Raw genomic sequence first — 25,787 nt, forward strand, 5'->3', positions numbered from 1 at the left:
AAGTGTCGGGCCTTCCCCGTCATCAGGTTTGCGAACGGCCCCGCCCGCTGGTTTGTCTTGGCCACCTCGGTTGGGAACCTTCCCGCAAATCAGGCCTGAGTCAGGACCGGAAGCCTGTGAAGTGCTGATCGGTTCCCGACAGTGAGAGCACGAAGTCACGGTACCCATTTGGTGGGAGGGAAGTGGAGCACCGCCCAAGAAGCCTCCGGTTGGCATCTGGGGCTGGGCACCAGGAGCTGGAAATGACCCGGCCTTACTCCGAGGCGAGTGGTGATCCCATAGATCTGAACACCTCATAGCTCTGTGCGTGTTCCAGCTGGGTCGTGTTCACTCCAGGTCCTGATCTCCTCTCTGATCCTCTCATACCAACTATAGGCGTGCTGTTTAAAAGTGTTCTTATGGATGTGTCAACCAGGAAAACTCTGGTTCAACGGAGTTCAGCAGTTCTCTAATTAAATAGGTTTTGGGGTCTTTAATTTGCTAATATAAAAAAAAATGCTAATATACATTTTTTGGTCTTTTTTAAATTGAAGTGTAGTTGACTTACAATGTTGTGTTAATTTCTGCTACATAGCAAAGTGATTCAGTTATACATAATATAATCTTTCTCATATTCTTTTCCATTATGATTTACTACAAGGATATTGAATATAGTTCCCTGTGCTGTACAGCAAATTCTTGTTGTCTAGTTTATACATAATAAGCTTGTATCTGCTAATTCTATAGTCCTAATTTATCCCTCTACTACCCCCTTTCCACTTTGGTAACCATAAGTTTGGAGGTGTTTGTTTATATTTCTTTGTTTTGGGCATGCCCTCGGCATGCCTGGGTTCCTGATCCAGGATCAAACCTATGCCACAGAAGTGATGAGAGCCACAGCAGTGACAATGCCAAATCCTTAACCTGCTGAGCCACCAGGGAACTCTCCCAAAGTTTGCTTTCTCTGGAAGTTTTTTTCTGTGTTTCATAAATAGTTCATTTGTGTCATATTTGAGATTCCACATATAAATGACATCATATAGTTTTGCCTTTTTCTGACTTACTTCACTTAATACTCTCTAGGTCCATCCATGTTGTTGCAAATGGCATTATTTCATTTTTTTATTTGGCTGAGTAGTAGTCTAGGGTGTATCTATACCACATCTTCTTTGTTAATTCCTTTCCCAGTGGGTATTTAGGTTGCTTCAATCTTGGCTATTGTAAATAGTCCTGCTGTGAAAATTGGGATGCTTGTATCTTTGCAAATTAGAGCTTTCATCTTTTCCAAGTATATGCCCAGGAGTGGGACTGCTGAATTATATGATAGCTCTATTTTTAGTTTTTTAAGAAAGTTAAAAAACTAAACAGCAAAAGCTTTTGGTTGTTAATGAGTTGTATGAGGTGTTTGTGTATTTTGGAAATTAAGCCTTTGTTGGTTGAGTGTTTGCAAATATTTTTTTCTTTCTTTCTTTTTTTTTTTTTTTTTGGTCTTTTTAGGGCTGCACCTGAGGCATATGGAAGTTCCCAGGCTAGGAGCTGAATTGGAGCTGTAGCTACTGGCCTACACCACAGCCACAGCAACGCCAGATCCAAGCCGAATCTGTGAACTACACCACAGCTCACGGCAACACCAGATCCTTAACCCACTGAGCAAGGCCAAGGATCGAACCTGTGTCCTCATGGTTACTAGTCAGGTTCATTTCTGCTGAGCCGCAATGGGAACTCCTGCAAATATTTTCTTCCAGTTCATATGTTGTTGTTTTGTTTATGGTTTCCTTTGCTTTGTAAAAGTTACAGCTACAGCTCTTATAAATTTGATTAGATCCCATTTGTTTATTTTGCTTTTATTTGTATTGCCTTGGTGTACTGACCTAAGAGAATGCTGCTGTTTATGTCAGAGAATGTTTTGCCTATGTTCTCTTCTAGTTTTATGGTATCATGTCTTATATTTAAATCTTTAAGTCATTTTGAGTTTATTTTTGTGTGGGGTGTAAGGGTGTGTTCTAACTTCATTGATTTACTTGTGGCTATTGAGCTTTCCCAACAGCACTTGCTGAAGAGACTTTTTCTACATTGTATATTCTTGCATCCTTTGTCAAAGATTAATTGACTGTAGGTGTATGGGTTTACTTTTGGGCTCTCTATTCTGTTCATTTGATTCATATGTTTTTTGCCAGTACTGCACTGTTTTGATTACTATAACTTTGTAGTATTTTCTGAAGTCTGGGAGGGTTATTACTCTAGGTTTATTCTTTCCTCAGGATTGCTTTGGCAATTTCTGGGTATTTTGTGGTTCCATATAAGTTTTAGGATTATTTGCTCTAGTTCTGTGGAAAATGCCATGGGTAATTTGATAGGGATCATGTTAAATCTGTAAATTTCTGGAGTTCCCATTGTAGCACAGTGGAAATGAATCCAGCTAGTATCTATAAAGATGCGGGTTCAATCGCTGGCCTTGCTCAGTGGGTTAAATGATCCAGCGTTGCCATGAGTGTTGTCTGTGATGTAAGACACAGATGCAGCTCAGATCCCTAGTTGTTGTGGCCGTGGTGTAGGCCAGCAGCTGTAGCTTCATTTCAACCCCTAGTCTGGGAATTTTCATATGCCACAAGTGCTGCCCTAAAAAGAAAAAAAAAAAAATCTGTAGATTGCTTTGGGTGGTATTGTCAGATAATATATATACACTTTCTAATCATAATGACTAGCATTTGTTTTACCTTAACTTTGTATTACAGTAATTTACAATGTCATTTAATCATTTTAATCTTATTAATCAGCAAAATGTTACAGATGAAGAAATAAAATTGTAAAGAGACATGACTGAGTTTCCATTCTAATGATGGAGTTAGACCCAAACTAGGTCATTTATACTGATTGTCCACAAATCCCTTTTTAAATCAGAGCATCACTTGAGACCAGGCCTACAAAGAGTACACTTGTCTTGGAGTCCTTGGAGGGGGCAGCTATGAGGTCAAAGTCAAAGGAGGAAATGAGAGCTCTAGCACTAACTTGGGAAAGGTGGATTGCCTGGCTTCTGACAACAAGGTGAAGTGTTGGGGAAACTGCAGGAGATTAAGGTAAGGATGCCAGCAGTACCTCCTGCTACCCCTAAACACACCTGCCCCTCCCTACAGCCCTTGCAGAACACTCCCAAATATTCTAATGACACCCTGAAGGTGGAGCCAGTGCTGGAAGGGAATCTGAGCCTCCTGCTCCTGAAGAATGAATTAAAAAACAAAACAAGTAAACCCCCAAACCCTAGGACTAGGAGGTGAGAACTTGACTCAATATCTGGTCTAATCCAGTCACACTGGAATTGTTGGGGTGGAGAGAGAAGTAGATTCTGAATAGATTTAACTCCCATCTGCGGCATGTGGAAGTTCCTGGACCAGGGATCCATCCTGTGCCACGGCAGCAACTTGGGCTGCTGAAGTGACAATGCCGGCTCCCTAACCCACTGCACTGCAGGAGATTTAAGAGGAGAGAATATAGACTCCTCGATGGGAGGAGTGTCAGCATCACATTAAAGAAGAGCATGTGGTATAGAATATCTTGCAACCCTCTTGAAAAATGAAATGGAATGGTGAAAGACTAAGTACTTTCCTACAGGGACTGAGATAACCCCAAAGCACCATGTTTTGATAACTATTTGTGTATAACCACTTCAAAACATAGTGGCCTAAAATAACAATTTAGGAGTTTCTGCTGTGTCGCAGTGGGTAAATGATCTGGCTTGTCTCTGTGGAGGTGTGAGTTGGATCTCTTGCCTGGCGCAGTGGGTTGGGGATCCAGTGTTGCTGCAGCTCTGGTATAGGTCACAGCTCTGACCCCTGGCTCAGGAATTTAACATATGCCACAGGGGCAGTGGGGAAAAAAAAGGAAAGAAAGAAATAATAATTACAAAAAAATAAAACAGACTTCCTGTTGTGGCTCAGCAGTAAAAAACCTAACCAGTATCAATGGGATGCAGGTTCAATCCCTAGCTCAATGGATTAAAGATCCGGTATTGACATGAGCTGCCATATAGGTCAAAGACACGGCTTGGCTCAGATCTGGCGTTGCTGTGGCTGTGGCATAGGCTGGTAGCTACAGCTCCAATTAGACTCCTAGACTGGGAACTTCCATGTGCCTCAGGTGTGGCCATTAAAAAAAAAAAGATATACACTGGAATTCTGGTGCAGTGGGTTAAGGATCTAACATCATCACTGCAGTGGCTCGAGTTGGTGCTGTGGGTCGGGTTTGATCCCTGGCCTAAGAACTTCCATATTTGGCAGGCATGGCAAAAAAACAAAAAAGAAAGATGCATACACCTAATGTTTGTAGCAGTGCTAATTGCAATAGCCAAGACATGGAGGCAACCTAAAGGTCCATCAACAGGTGAATGGATAAAGAGGATGTGCTTTGGGGAGTTCCCATTATGGCTCAGTGGTAACGTACCCAACTAGTATCCATGAGGATACAGGTTGGATCCCTGGCCTTGATCAGTGGGTTAAGGATCTGGCATTGCCATGAGGTGTTGTAGGTCGCAGACAAGGCTTGGTTCCTGAGTTGCTATGGCTGTGGTGTAGGCAGGCAGCTGCAACTCCAATTTGACCCCTAACCTGGGAACTTCGGTATGCCCGGTGTGGCCATAAAAAGACCAAAAAAAAAAAAGGATGTGGTTTATATATACAATGTATATACAATGGAATATTACTCAGCCATAAAAAGAATGACATGATGCCATTTATAGCAATATGCATAGACCTAGAGATTATCCAGACAAAGATAAACATCATATGACATCGCTTATAAGTGGAATCTTAAAAAAAAAAAAAAGTGTTCCTATTGTGGCACAGTGGAAACCAATCTGACTAGTAACCATTAAGACATGGGTTCAATCCCTGACCTCACTCAGTGGGTTAAGGATCCAGCATTACTGTGAGCTGTGGTGTAGGTCAAAGATCTGGCTTGGATCTCGAGTTGCTCTGGCTGTGGCTAGGGCTGGCAGCTGCAGCTTCGATTCAACCCCTAGCCTGGGAACTTTCATATGTTATAGTACGGCCCTAAAAAACAAACAAATAAAAAATTTAAATAAATAAATAATATAAAATTTTTAAAAAGAGATACATGGAGTTCCCGTTGTGGCTCAGTGGTTAAGGAATCTGACTAGGAACCATGAGGTTGCAGGTTCGATCCCTGGCCTCGATCTGTGGGTTAAGGATCCAGTGTTGCTGTGAGCTGTGGTGTAGGTCGAAGATTCGGCTTAGATCCCACGTTGCTGTGACTCTGGCGTAGGCCGGTGGCTATAGCTTCGATTAGACCCACAGACTGGGAACCTCCATATGCCGCGGGAGCAGCCCAAGAAATGGCAAAAAGACCAAAAAAAAAAAAAAGAAAAGAAAAGAAAACGACTATGGTTACCAAAAAGAAAAGGTGCGGCCATGGGTGCGGCCCTATAAAGACAAAAGACAAAAAATAAAATAAAATAAAATAAAATATAAAATAAAATAAAAAAAGAGCTACAAATGAACTTATTTCCAAAACAGAAAGAAACTCACAAGCATAGAAAACAACTATGGGAGTTCCCGTCGTGGCGCAGTGGTTAACGAATCCGACTAGGAACCATGAGGCTGCGGGTTCGATCCCTGCCCTTGCTCAGTGGGTCAAGGTTCCGGCGTTGCCGTGAGCTGTGGTGTAGGTCGAAGACGCAGCTCGGATCCTGCGTTGCTGTGGCTCTGGCATAGACTGGCAGCTACAGCTCCGATTCGACCCCTAGCCCGGGAACCTCCATATGCCGCAGGAGCAGCCCAAGAAATGGCAAAAAGACCAAAAAAAAAAAAAAAAAAAAAAGAAAACAACTATGGTTACCAAAAAGAAAAGGTGAAGGGAGGCATAAATTAAAAGACTGGGATTAACATATACATACTACTATTTATAAAACATATAACCAATAAGGCTACGTATAGCACGGGGAATTATACTCAATATTTTGTAATAACCTATAAGGGAAGAGAATTTGAAAACAATAAGTACAGGTGTGCTATACACCTGAAACTAACACAGTATTGTAAATCAACTACACTTCAATTAAAAAAAAAATAAGAACAGGAAGTTCCCTTGTGGTGCAGGGGATTAGGGATCTGGCTTTGCCACAGCTGTGATGCAGGTCGCAACCCTGGCAACAGTTCAATCCCTGGCCCAGGAACTTGCACATGCTGTGGGTATGGCCAAAAAAACACAATTATTCCTCGTGGTTCCTTTGGTTGGATGGGGCTCAGCTGGGCCGTTCTGGTAGGAATTTGGCTGGAGCTAGAATGATCAAGATCGCCATAGGCCTCTCTCCACGTGGCCTTTATCTGGTCTCTTACATAACAAACTGACTAGCAAGAAGGAATATCCCAATCAAGGCAGACAGAAACTACAGATCTGCTAAGGCTCCATCCTAGAAGTTACATATTAGCACTTCCATTCTATTCTATTGGTCAAAACAAGTCACAGGGCCAACCCAGATTCAAAGAGAGGGGACAAGGACTCCATCTCTTGAAAGGTAATTGTCCAGGTCACATTTCAAAAGAGCTTATGGGATGGGAGATATTGTTATCATCTTTGAAAACACAGTCACCACTGCTATTTAAAGAAGAAGCAACTGAGAAAACCAAATATCTTAGAAAATAGTACCAGCTAGGTTAAGTTATACATGCATAAATGTTAAGTTATACATGCATAAATATATATACATAGTAGTTCCCTGGCAGCCTAGCAGTTAAAGGATCTGGAGTTGTCACTGCTGTGGCCCAGGTTCCTGCTATGGCATGCTTTCACTGCTGGAGCCCAGATTCAATCCCTGGCCTGGCAACTTCCACATGCCAGGTGTGGCCTAAATAAATAAGTAAATATGTATGTACTTACATTTACTCAGTAAGTAGCTAAAAATGGTGTGCAAAGTGATTACTTTTTAATTTAAGCAGCTTATTTTTTCAATTTATTTATTTTGTCTGCAGCATGCACTGGCTTGATATGATATCTTAGCTTCCAGACCAGGGATTGAACCCAGGCTCCAGCAATGAAAGTGCTGAGTCCTATCCCCTAAGCCACCAGGGAACTCTCCAAATGTAAGCAGTTTAAATAAAACCTTTAGGGAGTCCCTTTATTGATAAAAGTCAATCAATACTCTCTTATTAATCTTTTTTATAAATTCGATTCTAATATATTGGGCTTTTTCTAGGTGGAACCTGTTTATGCACATAAAACACGAGCATGCATATGTGTACAAAAGCCCTTTTTGAAAACAAATTTTTTTTAGGCCGCACCTGTGGCATATGGAGGTTCCCAGGCTAGGGGTCAAATCAGAGTTGTAGCTGCTGACCACAGCTCACAGCAACACCAGATCCGTAACCCACTGAGCGAAGCCAGGGATCGAACCTGTGTCCTCATGGTTGCAAAAGCCCTTTTTAAAAGAGCTCAGCTTTTTTCCTTAGATAACAAAACTCACTCTTCCTGTAAAATGTTTTTGCTCAAGTTTGCAACTCTCGAATTTACACCTTTCCGTTCACATATGCTACTAGGACTACATTTGCATGTAGATTCTTGTCAGCTCCCTCTTTCCCCTGCAATAAATCAGTTAACTTTAAAATTGTGATCATATCTATAAAATAAACGTTCATAAAACAAATAGTATATTCATCTTATACAGAAATAAAAATTAATTTCTTCCCTCACAAAAGGAATTTCTATTTTATAAAAATGTGTCTTGTATTTTGGAGTATTATGAAATCAGTATAAGAACAAAAAAAAAAAAAAGGAAGAAGAAAAAACTGAGAGAACTTTAACTGGGCAGTTAAAATTTCTCCCATTTCTCCACATCTTGTAGGACAGAGGCTTAAGTACAGGTCAGCTCAATTATAAAATATGCTACATTTTTTTCCATGCATATCCAAGTGTAATGAGTAAATTGTGAGCCATTGCATATATCCAAATAGTGGTCTGCACTAGAAAGAGTCTTGGTCTCGTTATAAAACTGGAGAATTTGAATCTGGGTGGGAAATAGGAAGATTAGCTCTGGTTTGATGCTAAAGTTTTGGACCTGCATCTCTCCATCATCTGAATGTTTGCTGTGACAACAAATACAAAAAGGTGGATCAGGTGATCAGCTGAAACTTTTAAGCCCAGCTCACTTGCTTTCCATTTTCTTTGCTCTCACCCTGGTTCAATCAACCATCTCCCCTTACCTAAACTGCAGAAGACTCCTAATGAGTTTCTCTGCACCCACAGTTGTCATCTTCAATCCATTCTCCATTTATGTGTCTTCAAGATACATATTTAAACACTGAATCCTAAAAATATATTTTATACTCCAAAATTTTATATAACTTTCCTGTTAGAGATTTCACTATAATATTTTTAGATCCTTTCTTTTTCTTTTTTCTTTCTTTCTTTTTTTTTGGGGGGGGGGGGGCCTTGCCTGTGGCATATGGAATTTCCTGGGCCAGGGATCAAACCTACACCACAGCAGCAACCAAGGCCACCGCAGTGACGAGGGATCCTTAACCAGCTACACCATAAGAGACCTCCAGTATTTTAAAATCCTTAAAGCTGGAAAGGGGAGTTCCCGTTGTGGCTCAGCAGGTTAAGAACCAGATATAGTGTCTGTGAGGATGCAGGTTCAATCCCCGGCCTTGCTCAGTGGGTTAAGGACCCAGTGTTGCCACAAGCTATGGCATAGGTCGCTAATGCTGCCCCAATCTGGTGTGGCTGTGGCATAGGCTGGCAGCTGTGGCTCTGATTCAATGCCTTCCATATGCCCTAAGTGCAGCCCTAAAAAGAAAAAAAAGCTGGAAAGGAACTTAGAAACTAACTCTTTCATTCATTAAAGGAAGAGGAAACTGAATCTCATAGAAGCTAAACAAGATGCTCAAAGGCACACTGGTTAGTAATTGGCATAAGATGGAACATGACTTGCTAATCTAGTGGTCTCTTTACTCATCACATTACCTTTCAAGTAAAGGGGGAAAACATAATAATACCATGTATCTTCCCTACTTACACTATTTCAAGTTTTTTTTTAATCTTTTTTGGGGCTCTACTCACAGCATATGTAGGTTCCCAGGCTTAGGGGCTGAATCAGAGCTGTAGCTGCTGGCCTACACCACAACTCATGGCCACACCAGATCCTTAACCCACTGAGCAAGGCCAGGGATCAGACTCCTGTCCTTGGGTTTGTTAACCACTGAGCCATAACGGGAACTCCTCCATATTTATACTATTTTGAAATCTTAATTTATCTTTCTTTACAGCAATCCTGTGAAGTGGCAGGGTAGATGTTATTGTCCTTCATTTGTGAAATTAAGGCAGTGAAATACTGGGAGTGGGATGACTTGTCCAGGGCCATACCTAGTTGGTAATAATATTAGACCTAAGAATAAAAGTTTTTGGTTCCTTTGTGGCAGCAGCAGCAGGTTAAGGATCTGACATTGTCATTGCAGAGGTTCAGGTCACTGCTGTGGCATAGGTTTGACCCTGGCCTGGGAACATCTGCATGCTACAAGTGCAGCCACAAAAAATTAAAAAAAAAAAAAGCTCTTGGAGTTCTTGTCATGGCTCAGCGGAAATGAATCTGACTAGTATCTATGAGGACGAAGATTCGATCCCTGGCCTCACTCAATGGGTTAAGGATCCAGAGTTGCCGGGAGCTGTGGTGTAGGTCACAGACACGGCTCAGCTATGGCGTTGCTGTGGCTGTGGTGTAGGCCAAAGGCTACAGCTCCGATTCGACCCCTAGCCTAGGAACCTCCATATGCCACAGGTGCAGCCCTAAAAAGCAAAAAAAAAAAAAAAAAAATTTCAGCTGAGAAAACTCCTGATACGCTCCATGAAAATTAAGTCCAGTGGTCAAGTAAATTGAAGAAATGTTCGATATTACATCTCCTTTCAACTCTTGAAGAGTTTCAATGTACACTAGGAAATTAAACATCTGAGACTTCCCATAGGAAAGAAACCTGTTTTGTTGCATTTATCTAATCAGATTAAATAAAAGCTTGAGATTTCAGATTTCAGGGTTTGGACTTTCAGGAACAGGCCAGTTTGGGAGTTTGGACTTTGCCTACTTTCTGACAGAAGAAGAGGGTAAAATCTGGGAATGGTCTGAGGCAATATGTTCTCAGAGAAGAGGTACAAATGATGCTTGAGTGATTTATGCATGTACAAAGGAGGGACACAGAGCTCTGGAGAGAGATGTTCCTCCTGGTACTTGTCAAAATGACACATGACACCTTATCCTAGTGTCATTCAGTGGCGCCTAGTTTTATTACTTCTTGGCTGTCTTCAGTAAATTCACATTACCACATAAATTTTTTTTTTGTTACTGTGGTAAAATACACGTAACATAAAATTTACCATCTTAACTCTTTTAAAGTGCTGTTTAAACTACATTCATATTGTTATGCAACCATCACTGTTACCAATTTCCAGAATTCTCTTCATCTTGCAAAACTGAAACTTTGTAACTATTAAACAATAACTGATTCTTCCTGCCCCCCAGTAGAATTCTATTTTCTGTATCTATGATGTTTGATCACTCTAAGTACTTCATATAAATGGAATGTGTCTTTTTGTGATAGGCTTATTTAGCATATCTTCAGGGCTCATCCAATGCTCACCCAATGTTGTAGTAGTATGTCAGAATTTCACGATTTTCTAAGGCTGAAAATATTTCATTGTATAAGGCTCACGTTACTTTTTGTCACATTAAGAACCTTGGCCTTTAGCAACAAGTTTCTTATATTTTGCACTCAGGAAGGGTCACCACACCTAGGTAGGCCATTTTTTTCCCTCTAGGATCTCAATTCACCTCTTAAAGGGAGGAAGTGAGGCAGAACAGAGAAAGATGTGGCAATGGGCTGAAATGATTATTCAAATGAATAAGTTCCTGGACAGTATTCTCAGGCTAGACACGTAGGAGAGCTGAATTAAGGAGTTAGATTTTAGAGGACCAGAAAATGAACCTAAAAAACTAGGCTGTTTTTTAGTGTTCATTTCTTTTTGTATTCTTATGTAAAAACTGTAGAGGAGACTGAGATACATGCTGAGGTGGCAACCCTCAAAAGTTCTCTACAGAGGGTAAGACCACAGTGCGCCAGAGCATGGGAGGAAGAATGGCACATACTTTTAGAAATTGGAGCAGATGTGAGGAGAGGTTCTCCTCTAAAGGACTTTTCCTCAGTAGTTTCCGCTATGTGAGGTCAGATGAGACCTAGGATAGCCCAGAACACCAGGACTCTCCCCTCATACCCCCAGAGGCCACTTTCAATGTGGGCTAGTCTTTGACTCTCCTCTCCTTGCCAGGAACTGGGGAGCCTGTGCCAGGGCCTTTCCCCATGATCGGTCTCTGAGAAGGCAGAGCTTTCACACATCTGACCTTAATGGTCAGTGGGACTCTGGGAAAGTCCTGAGAGATGAGCGAGGTGCCTGAGTTCACCCCCATCACACCTTACCTGGCTCAGGAAAAATCACCCATCTACTCATCACTATTTCTGGCCAGAGTTTCTCCCTAAGGCAATGCCCTGGGGGGAGCTACTTCCCTGAGTACACAGTGATGTTGTCATATTAATCACGTCTTTCTGGGCAGAAGTGGTGGCAATCTTCCAACAGGAATTTGTAGTTCCTTCCCCATTCTGAGTTGAATAACCAAAGTTTCTTGGCTCTTAGAGCCTCTCATATCTCTCACCACCACCAGAAACCACACACACCCCCCACCCCTCACTTCCTTCTAAAATTTGCTTCTGTCCTTGACTCTTTGCTATCCCATCTTCCACTACGTCCTTCTTCTCATGACTCTAATACTTATGTAATTTAAGGATTTGGCAGCAAGAGACAGTCAGTGTAGGGTGTGGGGGGGACTAGTTGTAAAACTAATCTCCACTAGAGGGAGACTTAGCCTTAAGAAAGAAAACTGGGTATGAAATTTGTGATGTTGAGAGGGAGCAGAGGTATTAACTCATTTATATAGCGTTTGTATTTAGCCAACTATCTCTTTATAAAAAACTACTGTGATAATTTATTGGTTTATTTTAGGAATTACTTTTGTTTTTACTTAATTTTATTTTATAATTATGTAAAATATTTACATGGTTCTAAAATCAACTATGGGATTTCCTGCTGTGGTTCAGTGGTTTAAGGATCTGGCATCACTGCAGCTGCTGTGTGGGTCTCGGGTGTGGCTCGGATTTCATCCCTGACCTCTGGGGAATTTCCATATGCTGAGAGTGTGGGAGAAAGAAAGAAAGAAAGAAAGAAAGAAAGAAAGAGGGAGGAAGGAAGGAAACTCTGCAAAACAAGGTATATTCAAAGAAGTTTATCTTCTGCCCTTTTCCACTTTATTTAAAGTCTTTCCACTTTATTTTTTCTCTCTCCCTAAAGGGAGAAAAATATCTCTTATTTTTCCATCGTTTTTCTGTTAGAAACACATATTTATATCTGAACATAATAGGACACTACTCACATGTGCTACATCTTGCTCTTTTCACTTACAAGTATTTCTTGGAGATTGCTCCAGAGCAGCATCTTCCTCATTACTTTTTATGGCTGCATAGTACTCCATTGTGTGGAGATACCATGGTTATTACTGATAGACATTTGGGTTGTTTCCAGCCTGTAGCTGTTACAAATAATGCTACATTTAATAGTGCACATTTCTTTTCTTATTTATTTATTTATTTGCCAGAATAGCTTTGGGATAGATTTCTAGAAGTGGGATTGCTTAATAAAAAGACACTGAGGAGTTCCCCTTGTGGCTCAGTGGTAACTAATCTAACTGATATCCATGAAGAAGTGTGTTTGATCCTCCATCAGTGGGTTAAGGATCTGGCATTGCCGTGAGCTGTGGTGTAGGTTGTAGACGTGACTCAGACCTGCGTTGCTGTGGCTGTGGTATAGGGCACAGATATAGCTCTGATTTGACCCCTAGCCTGGGAACTTCCATATGCCAGGGTTGTGCCCCCCTCAAAAAAAAAGCCTGTTTCCTCACAGACTGACAAACAGAGCATGTTATCAAAGTTTTGGATGTATATACATACTCTCATATGCTATCTCCATTTTTAAAATTTCCATTAAAAAAAAAAAATCAGAAGGGAGTTCCCATTGCGGTTCAGTGGAAACGCATCCAACTAGAAATCATGAGGTTGCGGGTTCAATCCCTGGCCTTGCTCAGTGGGTTAAGGATCCCGAGTTGCCGTGAGCTGTGGTATAGGTTGCAGATGCAGCTTGGATCTGGCATTGCTGTGGCTGTGGTGTGGGCCAGTGGCTACAGCTCCAATTAGACCTCTAGCCTGGGATCTTCCATATGCCATGGGTGAAGCCCTAAAAAGAAAAAGAAAAAAAATTATGAGCAATGTTGAACATAATTTCATCTTTTTGTATTTCTTTCTCTGTGATATGCCTGATTATGCCCAGTTTTTTTCTATAGGGTTATTAGTATTTTATAAGTTTTTGTTTTGTTTTCCTGGTTGAACTCATGGCATGGGAAAATTCTGGACAAAGGGATAGAACCTGAGCCACTGCAGTGACAATGCTGGATCCTTAACTTACTGTATCACCAAAGGAACTCCTGTTGTTTTTTTTAAAATCAAAGATATTATTAACTTTGTGATATAAGTTATAACTTTTTTCCCATTGTCTTTTTACTTTGTTGTTATAAACTTATAATGCATCTTTGAAGATAAGCATACATTTTTTTTTACCTTGGATCAATTAATATGATAAACTACATTAATAGATTTCTTTTGACTATCTTTGCATCCATGGAGTATTATCTACTTGGTCATGATACAAATTTTTAACACACTATTGGATTCTGCTTGCTGACATTTTATATAAGATTTTTGTATCAGTAAGTGAAATTGATCTACAGTTTTTTTTGTTTGTTTGTTTAGTTTTGGTCATGGTTCTAAAATTCAGGTTTGGGAATCAGTGTTACATTTACTTTATCCAGAACCCTTCATGAGAGACATCAAAACCACCTTGTAATTTCTGTCCCGATGCTTTCTGGCAACTATAAAACCTGGCTGGGAGAGCCTCCTCTTTTCCTCCGTAGCACCTGTGTGGAAAATGCCATTCTGGTCTGTCTGCCTATGTGTTGCCCAGTTAACCTGTCTCCAGGAATGAAGATTCATGCCACTGGAGGATGATTTGGGTGTAAATGAAAGTCAGAGGCAAGACTTGGAATGTGATTAAAGGTGGTGCTTTATCATTTACAAAAGAGATGTTCTACTGCATCACCCTATTGAAAATCATACTGTTTTCCTGGCTATATTTAAAGCACACATGCCTTTTACTCCTCCCCTTTTGAGTCTGATTCACTGTAACATTTAGATGTGTGATAAATTATATCTTATTTATTAAATAGAGGAAAGTTGGATTGTAGTCTTCCTTTCGTAAAGAATTAACTGTGTGAACTTGTGGGGGGTCACCTAACTTCCCTAAACTTTAGACTCCTTATTGTAAAGGGGGAGCTTTAATGCCCACCTTGCCTTCCACCAAGCCACTGAAGGATCCACCAGGACACTATTAAGTACTAATGCTGCTAAAAATTTTTATGTGTTTGATAATTCAGTACTTGTGGTTTTCAGTATTCCCACTGTGGTACAACAGAAACGAATCTGACTAGCATCCATGAGAATGCAGCTTCGATCCCTGGCCTCGCTCAGTGGGTTAAGGATCTGGCATTGCTATAGCTGTGGTATAGGCCAGCAGCTGTAGCTCCAATCGGCCCCCTGGCCTGGGAACTTCCATATGCCACAGGTGTGGCCCTAAAAAGGAAAAAAACCACAATACAACCTTGTTGTTTAAGTAAGTCTTAGAGAGATTAGAGAGTTATTTTAAAAAATTTATATGAATTCAACTACAATCACTCAGATTTATTTATTTATGTCTTTCTTAGGGCCACACCTGCCATGTATGACGATTCCCAGGCTAGGGGTTTAATCAGAGCTATAGCTGCCAGCCTACACCACAGTGACAGCAATGCTGGATCCTTAAGCCACTGAGCAAGGCCAGGGATCGAACCTGTGTCCTCATGGATGCTAGTCAGATTCATTTCTATTGAGCCATGACAGGAACTCCCCAAATTTATTATATGCATCATATTAAAGTGTAATTTATTGTGAAAAAAATGAATTTGGGAATTTTCTTTCAATTGCCATGCTCTAAATTAACTTCAGGATTTAAAGTATAATAATATCTTCTGTGAAACTACCTGGGCCTGTTTTGTTTTATGGGGTAACTCTCACTAGTTTCCCTAATTCTTTTATGTTAAATTGTCTGTTTTTACTTTGTGTCCACAGGGGTCAATTCTGTTAAATTGCGGTTTTATACAAAATTATACATTTAATGTAAATTTTTGAACGTATTTTTATAGAATTAAGATTTCTTTCTCTTGTGTCTCTTCCTAATTTTATGTATTTGTGCCATCTTCCCCTTCTTTTTTGAATAGTTTTGCTAAGAAGTTATCAGTTTAATTTTTTCAAAGAAATAGTTTTGGATTTATTTATTAGCGGGTTTTTTTTTTTTTTTTTTTTTTTTTTTTTTTTTTTTTGGCTTTTAGGGCCACACCCAAGGCACATAGAGGTTCCCAGCTAGGGGTTGAATCAGAGATACAGCTGCTGGCCCACACCACCACCACAGCAATGCCAAATCCAAGTCACATTTGAGACCTACACCACAGCTCACAGCAATGCCCAATCTTTAACCTACTGAGCCAGGCCAGGGATTGAACCCAAGTCCTCAAGGATACTAATCAGGTTCGTTTCTGCTGAGCCATGACAAGAACTCCCTAGTACATTTTTTTTTCTAATTTTTTATTTTCCCACTGTACAGCAAGGGGGTCAGGTTATCTTTACATGTATACATTACAATTACAGTTTTTCCCCCACCCTTTCTTCTGTTGCAACATGAGTATCTAGACAAAGTTCTCAATGCTATTCAGCAGGATCTCCTTGTAGATCTATTCTAAGTTGTGTCTGATAAGCCCAAGCTCCCGATCCCTCCCACTCCCTCCCCCTCCCATCAGGCAGCCACAAGTCTCTTCTCCAAGTCCATGATTTTCTTTTCTGAGGAGATGTTCATTTGTGCTGGATATTAGATTCCAGTTATAAGTGATATCATATGGTATTTGTCTTTGTCTTTCTGGCTCATTTCACCCAGTATGAGAGTCTCTAGTTCCATCCATGCTGCTGCAAATGGCATTATGTCATTCTTTTTTATGGCTGAGTAGTATTCCATTGTGTATATATCCTGGTACATTTTTTAGTCATTTATTTTTAGGCTTCCTGAATCTCTTCATTTTAGATGTGTTGGATGCTTTTGTAGTCAATATGAAAATCGGTGTGGTAAGGCCATTTATTTATTGATGTAATCAATATATCTCACCTTAGATCTGCCTTACTGTTTTATTTTTTTTGGGGGGGGAAAGCTGTGTCTGCAGCATGGGTAAGTTCCTGGGCCAGGAATCAAACCCACACAGCAAAGATCCTTAACCTGATGTACTGCAGAACTCATGTCTGATTTTTTTTTTTGTTTTGTTGTCTTTTGTGGCCACCCCAAGGTATATGGTTTTCTCAAGCCAGGGTTCAGATCCGAGCCACGGTCTTGAGCCAAGTGGCAGGATCCTTAACTCACTGTGCCAGGCTGGAGATCAAATCTGCATCCCAGAGCTCCCCAAATGCCACCAATCCTGTTGTGCCACAGCAGGAACTCATATCCAAATACTTTCATACAGGAGTTCGCATCATGGCTCAGCAGTTAAGGAACGTGACTGGCATCCATGAGGACATGGGTTCGATCCCTTGCCTTGCTCGGTGGGTTAAGGATCTGGCGTTGCCGTGGGCTGTGGTGTGGGTCAAAGATGCGGCTCGGATCCCACGTTGCTGTGGCTGTGGTGTAGGCCAGTGCCTCAGCTCTACTGGAACTCTAGCCTAAGAACCTCCATATGCCACAGGTTTGGCCCTAAAAAGACAAAAAAAAAAAAAAAGAAAAGAAATACTTTCTCACAATATATAAGTTCTCTTTTTCATTGTTGTCTATGTGAGCATGTGAGATAACAGAAAATATACATATTGGTCTCTGCTCCTGGTCCCTGGAACAGAGCTCCTGAAACCTTTGTAAATACCTAAGTGACAAGAGTACTGGAGCATATTTTGAGCTAATATTTGTTCTTTGACCCTGGTTTCTGACACAGTGCTCCTAAATCTCTTGCAATTTCCTGAGTAATAGGGGCAACTTTTGTTCTAATGAGGTGATTTTTGATGGGCTCCTAGATGGGAGCTGGTCTCCAGCAAGACCAAGCCAGCATCAGAAGCCTGGAATTCATCCCCATCCCCCATTCTCTGGAGAGAGGAGAGGTGCTGGAAGTGGAATTAGTGATTGATCAGGCCTATGTAATGAAGCCTCCATAAGAATCCCCAGTGGACAGGGTCTGGAGCATTTCCAGAGAGGATGTGGGAGGCTCCACACCCCCTTCCCACAACCTTCCCTGAGCATCTCTTTCATCCAGATGTTGATCAGTATCTTTTATCATGTCTTTTTATTAAAAGCTGGTGAACAGTAAGTAAACTATTTTCTCGAGTTCTGCAAGTCATTCTAGCAAAGTAATTTAACTTAAGGGGGAGTCACAGAAACCTCTGACTTGTAGCTGATTGGTCAGAAGCACATGTAACAACCTGTACTTGTGATTGGCCTTGAAGGGCACAGGGGCAGGCAGTCTTGTGGGACTGACCCCTTAACCTGTATCTCTAGGTAGATAGCATCGGAATTGGGTTAAATTGCAGGACACCCAGCTGGTGTCATGGAATCATTTGGTATGGGGAAAACCCCCACCTAGGTGTCAGAAGTGTTGTTATTGTGATAGTAGTGTGAAAGTAAAGGAGAAACCCAGGAGGACTGAAGTTTTTCCTACTATAGAGCAATATTGAATCTATCTAAGAATCTCTTAGTCTCCTTCCCATTTCCCCTAGTACCAAACTTGAGGCAAATCCTTTTATTTCTAGTTAAAATTTGCATATGACAATCAGGGCTTTTCTTTATAATTATTATTTTTGGTGTTTTTGTCCTTTTAGGGACGCACCCGCAGCATATGGAGGTTCCCAGCCTAGGGGTCTAATCAGAGCTCAGCAACGCCAGATCCGAGCCATGTCTGTGATCTGCACCACAGCTCACAGCAATGCTGGATCCTTAACCCACTGAGCGAGGCCAGGGATCAAACCCACAACCTCATGGTTCCTAGTTGGATTTGCTTCCTCTGCGCCAAGACGGGAACTCCAATCAGAGCTTTCCTGCTTCTCAACTACTCGTCTACCTCACTTACCTAATCTCTCCTCGTTGTTAGTTTTACTATATTTACCAAGTTGCCAAGAAATCTGGAAACATAAATGAATACACATTAATAGTTTGGTGATATTATATTTCAATACACACTAAAGTAGTAGTATCTTTTTCCAGACTTTATGGCTACCCTATATATTAATCAAAGTACATAGCTATCATATACTACTTTCCATTAGAACCATTGTTTATTCTTAATTATGCAAGTAAACATAAATTTACCTCCACTAGTGATATTGTTGTCTCTTCAGTCATTGTGGTTATCTACAGCTTGTTCTCTAGTTTCCTCAGGAAATGTTTTTATCAAGAATATTCTTTTTTTATGGGATATAAGAGGGGAGACATAATAGCAGTCTCCAATAGAGGGAGCCTTAGGTTCCTCACAGGAAAGAAAATAGATCAGAAATTTGTAATCTATAGAGAAATTTTAAATAGCTTTTGGAGTTCCCGTTGTGGCTCAGTGGAAACAAACCTGACTAATATCCATGACGATACGGGTTTGAGTGCTGACCTCACTCAGTGGGTTAAGGCTCCGGCGTTGCCATGAGCTATGGTGCAGTTTGCAGTCGTGGCGTGGATCTGGCATTGCTATGGCTGTGGTGTAGGCCAGCAGCTGCATCTCCAATTTGACCCTTAGCCTGGGAACTTCCACATGCCGCACCTGTGGCCTGAAAGTAAATAAATAAATAAAAATAAAATAGCTTCTATATTTGCCACAGCCACATCAGATCCGAGCCACATCTGTGACCTACACCACAGCTCACAGCAACGCCAGATCCTTAACCCACTGAGTGAGGCCAGGGATTGAACCCGAAACCTCATGGTTCCTAGTCAGATTCGTTTCTGCTGAGCCACAAAGGGAACTCTTCTATTTCTGTTTTTGAATATGCACACAATCTTTGGAAAACTACACACCCAAACAAAAACCTGATAATTGACAGAAGGGAGGTCATTACCTAATATTTAAAAGACCATCAGTTTCAGAGAAAAAAAAAAGAAAACCTTTACCTTCTCCGGGCTCTCCACTTAAACTGACCAGTCTTCTTTTTGTTCTTCCCATTTCCTATTATACTACTAAGACTCTTACTAGGTTTCAAGAAAGGTACAAGCCCAGGTTACCTCAGGATGGTGACTGTCAACTAGGAAGCACACCGTGTAGGCTGACTTGCAGAGAATTAAGAATGAAACACGGCAGAGGAAAAAAGAGATTGGGGGGGGATCACTTCCTGATCATGTTCTATCCTCCAGATTCTAGTGCCCTTTGAGGCCCAACCTATACTTCCTACTTTTGGAATCTGTTATAAATGTCCTGTGACTTTATAATAAATTTCCCCCTTTTCTGTTTCGAGTAACCTGTATAGGTACTTCTTTTTACTGCGCAGTCTTGAGCCAATAATAATGCTAAAATCACTGACTACTCACTATGCATCAGGGTGCCTAGTAGTAGGCCCTACTCGGCATATTACATATATTTAATGCTCAAAATTAAGATTATCCTTATTTTGCACCATAGGGGTACTCAGACCCAGAAAGATCAAGTAACTTGTCCAAGTTCACACATTTAGGCAGAACCAGAATTTAATCCTGGTGCTCTGACTCCAGCACTCAAGTTGGTAGTTGCCCTCAGTCAGGTAGTTTATGCCCTTCCATAGACACAAAGTAAACTTGGAGTCCAATGGCAGATGATCTCAATCCAAATAAAAGATTTCCTATTGGTCTAATTTCAGTCATGAGAAAACTAAGGCAAATGATAAAAATAAGTATCCAGATCCTTAACCCACCAAGCAAGGCCAGGGATCGAACCCACAACCTCATGGTTCCTAACCAGATTCGTTTCCTCTGCACCACAATGGGAACTCCCTGAACGTTATTTTTTTCTTTTTTCCTTTACTTTTTAGGGCTTCACTTGCAGCATATGGAGGTTCCCAGGCTAGGGGTCGAACTGAAGCCGCAGCTGCCAGCCTACGTCACAGCCACAGCAATGCTAGATCCGAGCCTTGTCTGCCACCTACACCACAGCTTGCAGCAACGCCAGATCCTTAACCTACCGAGTGAGGCCAGGGATAGAACCCGCATCCTCATGGATACTAGTTGGGTTCTTAATCCACTAAGCTGAAACAGAAACTCTGGAACCTTAGATTTTAAAGAGACAAATAACCTAAAACAGTCACTTCTCCCCCGAGAACAATGAGTTAGAGGATTCAGAAATAGACCCAAATATATTAGGGAATATAACAAAGGTGGCAATTCAAGTTGGTGGGGAAAAGATGGCTTATTCAATAAATGATGCCAAGATAACTAGTTAGGTATCTGGAGACGAACCTAAATTTAGTCACCAAAATAATTCCAACAGAACAAAACCAGGAGTTCCTGACATGGTGCAATAGGTTAGGAGTCTGACTGCAGTGGCTCGAGTCACTACAGAGGCATGGGTTTGATCCCTGGCCTAGTGCAGTGGGTTAAAGGATCTGGCATAGGTTGCAGCTGCAACTGGATTCAATCCCTAGCCTGGGAACTTCCACGTGGCAAGTATGGCCATAAAATTTTTAAAAAACAATCCCCCACTAAAACCATGGGTGAATTATTTTCTAAATATTGGAAGTTATGAAAAGCCATTCAAGGCATAAGATACACAAACACTGAGAGAAATAATAAATTTGACTACATAAAGGTTAAAAACATGTCCATGCCCCCCACCCCCCAAAAAGCTACAAACAAGTGAACAAAAAAAAGACCCCTACAGGAGTTCCCGCTATGGCGCAACAGGAAGCATGATGTCTCTGCTGCACCAGGATGCGGGTTTGATCCCTAGCCCAATACAGTGGGTTAGAAGATCTGGTGTTACTGCACTACATCGTGGGTCACAACTGTGGCTTGGATCTGATCCCTGGCCCAGGAACTCCATGTGCCGCGGGGCAGCCAAAAAAGAAAGAAAAACAAAAAAAAAACCCTGACTAATGGGGGGAAAATGCTTGCAACATAATTGATAAAGGGGTAATTTCCTTAACATATAAAGAATCAAATAGATTAATAAAAATGATCAAGAGCCCAAAAGCAAATGGCAAAAAATTATTAAAGGCTATTATCAGGGAGGAAAAAAAAAGAAGTAAGATGTATAAACGTTAAGTGAAGGGACATCAACGGCTTAAGGTCATACAGCTCCTGCATTCCTGTGTTGAGTAAGAACTCAAACCCCTGTGTCTGGCTCCAAAGTCTGTGGTATGTTACACCACACTGCCCAGTGAACACAGCTCTTGGGGTTCCATGGTTTGTTACAGTGGTTAAAGACCCCAAAGATAAGCTGGAAGTTCTCGAGGATAAGGTATGCTAGAAAAAAGTCAGGGCCACTAATCAGTTAATTTTCTCATATTCATTTCCTGTCTCTCACACCTCTAAAATGAAAATGAACCTAAGTTTCAGGGGAAAAGATTGGAGTGTCAGCCAAGAAAGTGCGTAACAAAAAGGGGATGGCAGCCCCTGCGAATTGGGAGGTAGTCCCAGAAGGTCTGCCTTCTGCAGTTGCCAGGCAACAAAGGTAAACAGCAGAAAGTGGCAGGATCATGGCCACTAACTACAGCGCCAACCAGGTAAGTACTCTTTTTCCATCTTTTTAGTGTTTAATTTTGCCTTCTAGATTCTACCTTTGGACCAACCTCTCCCATAGGATTCTGATTACTGAATAAATAGCTGAGGGTAGGATGAGATAGTGTTTTTTTAACCTCCTCCACTCCTTAAGGTAGGGAGGGCCCTGGGACAAGTATCTTTGGGTTAGATTTGTCAGCAATTCTTTTTTTTTTTTTTTTTTTTTTTACTTTTTGTGAAAACTTTATACTTGCACAAAAGAAAATGTAATAATACATATAATTCTCATTTTGTCAGCAATTCTTTTCTGAAAAGGGCCAGAATAAATATTTTAGACTTTGTGGGACAAGTGACAAAATCAGACATATTATATAGGTAGGAGAGAAAAAACACTTTTCCATAAAATTTTTGACAAAATTCAAAACATAACAGTGTAATTTTTTGTAATATTAATGAAACAATGAAATTTTTATAGGATGAGAAAATATTTAGCTTAATTGAGATACAAAGTTAATGCTCCCTTTTATCAAATAAATTGGAAATGTTCATCTATAAAAATAATTCTTAGCTTTTTTCAGGCCATCCCAAAACAGACATAAGGATGGATTTGGCCCATGGGCCACAATTTGCTGACCTCTGGTCTAAACCAGCACTGCAATAAAAAGATAATGTGAGTCACATTTGTAACTTTAAATTTTCTAGTAGCTACATGAAAAAAAATTTTTTTAAATCCTTAATTTTAATAATTTAATTTAGTCCAGTAAATCCAAAATATTATTTCCAACATTTAATCAATATTTTAAGTTTTAATCAGATGTTTCACATTCTCTTTTTGTACTGTCTTCAAAAACCAGTGTATTTTATATAGTTGACCCTTGAACAAGGCAGGTACTAAGGCTCAGATCCCCAGGCAGCTGAAAAATCTGCATGTAAGTTTACAGTCAGCCCTCTGCATCCAGGGTTCCGCATCCACAGATCCAACCAACCATTAATCGTGTAGTACTGTAGTATATACTGAAAAAAAAAATTAAGTGAACCTGCTTAACTGAAACCTTTATGTTCAAGGGTCACCTGTACTTACAAAGCACCTCAATTTGGACTAGCCGCCATTTCCGGTGCTCAGTAGCCACATGTAGCTAGTGGCTCCATGTGGGACTGCATACAGTTAGATGAAACAAATTACATCCTCTCTATAGTGAATTAAAGCTTAGCCTAGTTGTTCATGCCTTTGGTCTTCAAATCTAAAGGACTGTGCGTAACATCATTTCCTAGGCTTGGGGCCTTTGAACCATAAGGATTCTCATCTTTTTCTTCACAGTATGAAAAAGCTTTCTCACCCAGGTATCTGCAGAACTGGTCTCTCGCCAAGCCAACAAAACAGGTATTCCATGATGAGTGAACCCACACCACCAGTTTCTGGTTCTTTACATCATACTCTGTGTAGTCACTGGCACCTAACTCCTTTCAACCTTAAGTTCCCATATCCTCCTCTCCCTCAGCCCTTAATTCAAGCCCGTTACTTTCCTCCACTTTTCCACTCCATCTTCACAAACACTTCTCTCCCCACCTCTATCCCAGAGGATTTCTTCCCATGAAGGCTACACTCAGATTATCGCCAATGATCGTGGTCATCTGTTGCCTTCAGTGCCCCGCTCCAAGGTGAGATACTCATCTCCACTCAAGAACTGAGGGATAGAACTGAGACTTGCAATCTCCTGCAGCTATGTAGAAAATTTAAATGCAATCTAACACCTTAAATCAATGAATGATCTGTATAAAATGAACACCTCAGGTAATAATACAGTGGGTACTCTGCCAAACTTTGCCTAAGGATGCTGAATTTAAGCTGGCCAGAGGTAAAGGGATGAAAATTTTAGGGTAATTTAAGTGAAAGAGGGCAAAGGAAGAGTGGAAAAATTATGCTTTCAAAACTTGTTTTATTACAGTGCATTCCCAAAGGTAAAGAATGGAAATAAGACAGGTTAGTTGCTGGGAGTGAGAAGCACTGATGAGGAACACATCTTTTTTCCTTTTAGGCAAGTCCCTGGGGTTCATTCATGGGCACCTGGGATATGCCTCTGAAGGTACCCCCTGCTCGAGTGACCTTGACCTCCCGTACAGCTGCCGGTGCAGCCTCCCTCACCAAATGGATACAGAAAAATCCCAATTTACTGAAGGCCTCCAATGGGCTGCGTCCTGAAATCTTAGGCAAGGTATCTATTCCTCACCTAACTTCAATTCTATTTTCTTTTTTTGTGCCTCATGTAGAAGCCTGATGTGGGATCTCAGTTCCTAGACCAGGGACTGAATCCACGCTGCAGCTATGAAAGCACCACGTCCTAGCCACTAGACCACCACGGAACTCCCATACTGTCATTACTTTTCAGCCTCAAAAATGCCTGTCATACCACCACAATCCCAGCAGGGGGAACCTCTAGCCAATTCTGTTTTACCCAGTTTAGTCTTTAAGCAATCTCTGAGACCTGAAGGGATAAGCTAAGGACACCTTATCCACAACCCCTACACACTGTAAAAAGTGATCTGATCTCAAAGGGAAGTTAGGGGTATCAAATTTAACTATGCTTATTTGAAACCTAACCTTTTGCCCATGAAATGGGGAGAAAGAGATTTAGAATTTTGAGACAAACTGGGAATTATCTAGGCCTAACCTAAAACAACTGTCTCCTCTATTCCACTCTTGACAGCCCCACGATCCAGATGGCCAGAGGAAATTTGGGAAGTCTATCATAAAGACAGTACAACAAGCTCCAAGATCAACCATAATCCCAAGCTCCCCAGGCTCAAATCTCAATTCCCCAGATCATCCCCAAAGCTCACATCCCTCTGCAGGTCACACTCCAGGTCCCCAAAGCCCAGCCAACTCTCCAAAGACCTCACTTGGAAGCCCGTGTATGCCTGAACACTGTGCAGGTCCTAAACTAGCTGAGGTCCAAAAATGCCAACTTGGAACTCCATAAGGGACTAAGGGACCACACTGAGAAAAGCTGTCTGGGGACTGAGTGACACCCGGTCGGGGAAATTATGGATGGGAGTAAAGGCAAATTTGGAAAATTAACATTGTTGAGTCTTTTACTGATTTGGATTTTTCCCTCTTGCTATGGCTGCCTCTTGTAACCCATAACTAGGAGGAGGGTTGAAGGAAAGAGTAGGGAGAAGAAAACATTTTTACAAGGATTGAGTCAATTATACTCCAGAAATGACCAGGAGGAAATTTGAGCAAAAGGAACATCAAATAACTAGTCCCTCACCCATCTCATTTTTCACCCTGAATATGAACTACAACTTCAAAGTTTGAGGTACAGTCATTAGTAGAATATGTATATGCACATTTGGAGGAGGCGGGGGGTGGGGGGGAGAACATATAGGAAACCAGAGTAGAAGATGGAATCTTTGTTTAAGGCTTCGTATCTGATGACAGAACACATGGGGAAAATAGTTACAAAAGCACAACTGAAGCAAAAGCACAAATAAAATTTGAAAACGGAAGACACAGGGAGCTCCCGGGTGACTCAGTGGGTTAAGGATCCAGCATTGTCAGTGCTGTGGTTCTTGTCACTGCTATGGCACAAGTTTGATCCCTGGCCCAGGACAGGAGCTTCCACATGCTGCAGGTGAGCCCCCCCCCCCAAAAAGAAAGAAAACTGAAGAACAGAAATGACTAGAGTACAGAAGAAAAATAGAGACAGTAAGCAGAAATTTAGGACAAAATAACAAACATGATGACCACTCTACCCCTCCCCCATCCTAATCACCTGAATGATAAGAAGTCACCAAAAAAGTCAAGAAATCCCCTGTTCATCTCCCAGCCTCCAATTTCTGTTTATCATCATCCCTATTCTGCATCTTTCTGGCAA

General features: G+C 41.1%; 1 protein-coding gene and 1 long non-coding RNA gene across 2 annotated transcripts; both read left to right on the forward strand.

Annotated features, from left to right (window-relative positions):
* The first annotated feature begins 1,489 nt into the window (after nt 1-1,489).
* LOC146404024 (uncharacterized) lies at nt 1,490-3,892 on the forward strand. Its single transcript, XR_014843966.1, has 2 exons — nt 1,490-3,056; nt 3,156-3,892. It is a non-coding gene; the product is annotated as an uncharacterized LOC146404024 (long non-coding RNA).
* A 17,966-nt stretch (nt 3,893-21,858) lies between these two features.
* On the forward strand, nt 21,859-24,988 carry CFAP126 (cilia and flagella associated protein 126). The gene is made up of 5 exons (XM_013996824.3): nt 21,859-21,917; nt 23,231-23,293; nt 23,491-23,571; nt 23,949-24,125; nt 24,618-24,988. The coding sequence occupies exons 1-5, from the start codon at nt 21,891-21,893 to the stop codon at nt 24,888-24,890; spliced, it is 621 nt and encodes a 206-aa protein (XP_013852278.1). The 5' UTR covers nt 21,859-21,890; the 3' UTR covers nt 24,891-24,988.
* Nucleotides 24,989-25,787: the final 799 nt, after the last annotated feature.

Source organism: Sus scrofa, chromosome 4 (assembly GCF_054392235.1).
Source record: "Sus scrofa isolate SSC_HxYL_T2T_F1_AM1 chromosome 4, Sscrofa_HxYL_maternal_Yorkshire_Landrace_v2.0, whole genome shotgun sequence".
Taxonomy (NCBI): domain Eukaryota; kingdom Metazoa; phylum Chordata; class Mammalia; order Artiodactyla; family Suidae; genus Sus; species Sus scrofa.

What these genes read in the sequence shown, in the direction of transcription:
- CFAP126 (XM_013996824.3), top strand. Translation starts at nt 21,891, where the DNA reads ATGGCCACTAACTACAGCGCCAACCAG. An exon ending in CTTCAGTGCCCCGCTCCAAG is followed by an intron (nt 23,572 to 23,948) that starts GTGAGATACTCA and finishes TTTTCCTTTTAG; the next exon opens with GCAAGTCCCTGGGGTTCATT. An exon ending in GTCCTGAAATCTTAGGCAAG is followed by an intron (nt 24,126 to 24,617) that starts GTATCTATTCCT and finishes CACTCTTGACAG; the next exon opens with CCCCACGATCCAGATGGCCA.